The sequence below is a fragment of the Aptenodytes forsteri genome, unplaced genomic scaffold (assembly GCF_000699145.1).
Source record: "Aptenodytes forsteri isolate BGI_AS27 unplaced genomic scaffold, ASM69914v1 Scaffold7, whole genome shotgun sequence".
Lineage (NCBI taxonomy): Eukaryota > Metazoa > Chordata > Aves > Sphenisciformes > Spheniscidae > Aptenodytes > Aptenodytes forsteri.
Genome location: NW_008795919.1, coordinates 3,178,826 through 3,182,322, shown reverse-complemented (window position 1 = coordinate 3,182,322; position 3,497 = coordinate 3,178,826). Strand labels below are relative to the sequence as shown.

Below are 3,497 nucleotides of genomic sequence, written 5' to 3'. Positions count from 1 at the left end.
TTCCCCCCCTCTTTGTTTCTGGCAGCCAACCCCCAGCCGCCCCCAGCCTGTACGTGGAGAAGATCGATGTGGGCGAGCCTGAGCCCCGCACCGTGGTCAGTGGCCTGGTGCAGTTCGTCCCCAAGGAGCAGCTGCAGGACAGGCTGGTGGTGCTGCTTTGCAACCTCAAGCCCCAGAAGATGAGGGGTGTGGAGTCCCAGGGCATGGTGCTGTGTGCCTCCAGGTGAGGGAGGGGGGCATCAGGGCCGTACCCTTCCAGGGGTGCAGTTCAGACCCCCCTTCTCCTGTCCCAGAGCCCGGCGGGGCTGACGGGCAGGTGGGTACCTCCTCGGGGTGACTCTGCTTCCTCCATGCCCCTCTGCAGTGTGGGGGAGCCGCGGCAGGTGGAGCCCCTGGACCCGCCGGCCGGGTGCTGCGCAGGGGAGCGCGTCTACGTGGAGGGCTACGAGGGCGGGGAGCCCGACGATGAGCTCAAGCCGAAGAAGAAGGTCTTTGAGAAGCTGCAGGTGAGGAGCTGCATCAGGGGGCTGGGCCACAGCTCGGAGTAGCTGGGGCTCCAGGCGTCGAGTGGGGCAGTGCTTAGGGCCACACAGATGCCACTGTCCCCAACTCTGGGTGACCCCAAATTAGCTATTTGCTGCTCACTGCTCGTGTTTGCTACTGTCAGCAAAGACGTGGAGGAGACAAACCTCCCCACCGGCCGAGCAAGGCGCTGCTGCCCCGCTGGCAGCCCAGGCCTGACCCTGCCTGCCCTGCTTTGCTCCCCAGGCCGACTTCCGCGTCTCCGAGGACTGTGTCGCCCAGTGGAAGCAGAGAAACTTCCTGACCAAGCTGGGGAGAGTCTCCTGTAAAAGCCTGAAGGGAGGGAGCATCAACGAGGCCCCAGGGCCGCGGCTGCCGCCTCCTGCCTGGCCCCCTCCACCACCTCAGCCAGGCTCCCCTCCCTGGTCTCTGCCATCTCCTCCCCAGTGCCTCGAGCCGGGGGCTCAGCCCTGCGGGACCCGGGGGCTCTGGGACTGAATTTGCAGCCTCCCACCTGGAGACCTGCCTCCGACATCCCCCTCGCCCTGGGCCCACTCAACCAGCGTCCGTGCCTCGGCTGCGGGCCAGCTCTGGGGGACTGGCGGTGGCACCACACCTAAGGGACCCGTGTGACTTGTGCCGTGGCCTCAGGCTTCACGCTGGGGCCATCGGCTCGCTCCCAGTTGTGCCACGGACTGGGGGGTTCGCCCGCCCGCTGGTCCCGATTGGGACAGCACGTGCGGGTGCTGCAGCGAGGGCAGAAAGGGAAGGCTGCTTGCTCAAACCTGTGTTGCTGCTAACAGAGCTGGGGGCAGCTGCCTGGCGGCCAGGCGGGCCCCGTCCCCTGCTCTGCCCGGGCACCCCCTGCTCCGAGCTCAGCCTGCCCGGGGCTGCGGCCGCTGCTGGTGCTGCTCGTCAGCCAGGAGCCCGGGCAGCACCGGCGGGTCTGTCCTGAGGCCGTGGGGGGCGTGGGCCTTAAACACTGACTTAGGAACCATCTGTCTGTCGTAAACCCGAATAAAATGTCAAGCTGACTGCACCCGGGTGTGCCTGTCGGTCCGGGGAGGGGTGGCTGAGCTGGCAGCCAGCCCCGCTCCTGTGGTTTAGTGCTGCCCGAGCCCTCTGCCCACCCTGTGTGAGCAGCGGTGCCGGCAGCTAGCCCGCTCGGGGTCTGTGCCTGCCCCAGAGCTCAACGCCGCCGGGAAGGGCAGCTGCCGCGCATGGCAAGGCCGTGGCCGTAAGCCAGGAAGCACAGGAGGCAGCAAGCTTCGGTCATCATTTTTACCAGCCAGGTACAGAGCTCTGAGCAGCTACTCGGCGGCAGAGGGTTGGTTGCGTTTGGTTTGGTTTGGTTTGGTTTGTTGTTTGGTTGTTTTTTTTTTTTTTACAATCAAAGAAATCAAAATGTGACCCAAGTTTACAGAAACAGAAATCGAGGCTCTACCCCAGAGCCCAGGGCCTGAAGACCAGCTCACGGGGCAGCCGGGCTCCCCCTCCACCCTGCGGCCAGCGAGCGGGGCTGGCCAAAAGCCCCCTCTTGCCTTTCCACCAAGGGCCGAGGCCCTGGTCCCACCCAACCAGCGCCCCTGTCCCGTCCCGCTGCTCCTGCCCGTGCCCCCCCGGGCACTGCCGTGGCCGAAGCCTTCCTGTTCCCTCGTCCAAAGTACTTCGATTCCTCGCGGGCCCGGCTGGCCGGGAGCAGAGCGGCTCCAGCTCCGTCGTCTTTGGCCCCTGCACTCTTCTCCGCGTGGCTGCTCTGCTCCGCACGCGCAAACCAAGCGGCAGCCGGGCAGGGAGGAGGTGCTGGCTCTGGGCACGGCACGGGCCTCGAGTCCAGTTTAAAAAAAAAAAAAAAGCAAAATAAAGCTGTAGTACTTAGGAAAGTGAAACCAACACCATTTTTGCATAAATATCATCAAGGCCGTGGAGGCTAAGGCTGTTTGCTTCTTGTATTAAGTTAGTTGCCAGTTCCACACTCGTCCGTTGACCTGCCCAGGTCCCTGAGAGATTTGGATTCCTGTCCGCGGGGGCACCAGTCCTGCAGCTTCATCCTTCAGGCCGTCTCTCCCCGTCCGTCTGCAAGGCAGGAGGGAAGAACCCGTCAGCCACCCTGAGCCCCAGCTTCCCGCGGCCCTCTCCCAAGTCTGGCCCCACGGCCAGGCTCTCCCGCCCGTCCTGGTGCCACCCCAGCCCCAACACGGCCCGTGTGCTGCGCTGGGAGCCTATAGCTCAGGAGCGTATAGCTCAGGAGCCCGAGCACCTACAGCGGCATCGTCCCATGGTGGGGCTGAACCAGGCCCCCGTCTCACATACCTTGTGCAGGGAGGCTCTGAGCCGGCGGCTCCGCGGCGCTCCTGCCCTCCGTCCCCGAGGCCGCCATCCCCCCCGGCTCACTCTTAGTCCTGCTCTCGTCCACCGGCACTGCCTTGGCCTTCCCGTCCGGCATGGGGGAGCCCAGTGCCTCTGCCCCCGGCGCCTTTGGGCTCAGGGGGGAAGGAGCCGGCCCCGGGCCAAGCGAAGGCTTCTTGGCTACCGGAGGGGGGATCTTGCCAGGTTTTCGGTGGGCTTGCACCTTGCCGGGGCCCTGCTGGGCAGCAGCCAGGGCTGCCGAGCGCTGTCCCGAGAAATTCATCAGCTCGGCCACCAAGTTCCTCTTCAGGTCGGCCTGCGCCTCGGGGGACGAGGCCATCTCCATCACCAGCTTCTTGGAGCTCTTGGCGAAGATGAAGCTGGCGGTGGAGGCCGGCGACTTGTGCCTGGGGGAGAGCTGGCCGTCCCCAGGGGGCCCCTCGGGGCCTGGCAGAGCCGCTCTGCTGCCCGGTGGCTTCTCCGCAGCCTCACCAGAGGACAAGGCGGTGGCCTTGAGGTGCATGGCGTGGTGGAGCTGGTTCGAAGGCACCGCGTCTTTGGCAGGAGGGGGCTGCCGCGTGGACAGGGACCGGCGGACGGGCTTCTGGGGTGCCGGCCGCTCCTCA

General features: G+C 65.8%; 2 protein-coding genes across 2 annotated transcripts in view; one reads left to right on the top strand and one right to left on the bottom strand.

Moving 5' to 3' along the window:
* YARS (tyrosyl-tRNA synthetase) overlaps positions 1-1,561 on the top strand; it is a 5,483-nt gene extending 3,922 nt beyond the window's left edge. The window contains exons 11-13 of the mRNA XM_009284848.1: positions 47-223; positions 365-506; positions 769-1,561. Of these exons, the coding sequence (XP_009283123.1) occupies positions 47-223; positions 365-506; positions 769-1,020 (571 nt within the window). The 3' untranslated portion in view covers positions 1,021-1,561. The remainder of the gene's footprint in view (positions 1-46; positions 224-364; positions 507-768) is intronic.
* Positions 1,562-2,509: 948 nt separating this feature from the next.
* KIAA1522 (KIAA1522 ortholog) overlaps positions 2,510-3,497 on the bottom strand; it is a 7,404-nt gene continuing 6,416 nt past the window's right edge. The window contains exons 8-9 of the mRNA XM_009284847.2: positions 2,836-3,493; positions 2,510-2,598 (exon numbers count right to left, since the gene is read on the bottom strand). Coding sequence (XP_009283122.2) covers positions 2,576-2,598; positions 2,836-3,493 — 681 coding nt within the window. The 3' untranslated portion in view covers positions 2,510-2,575. The remainder of the gene's footprint in view (positions 2,599-2,835; positions 3,494-3,497) is intronic.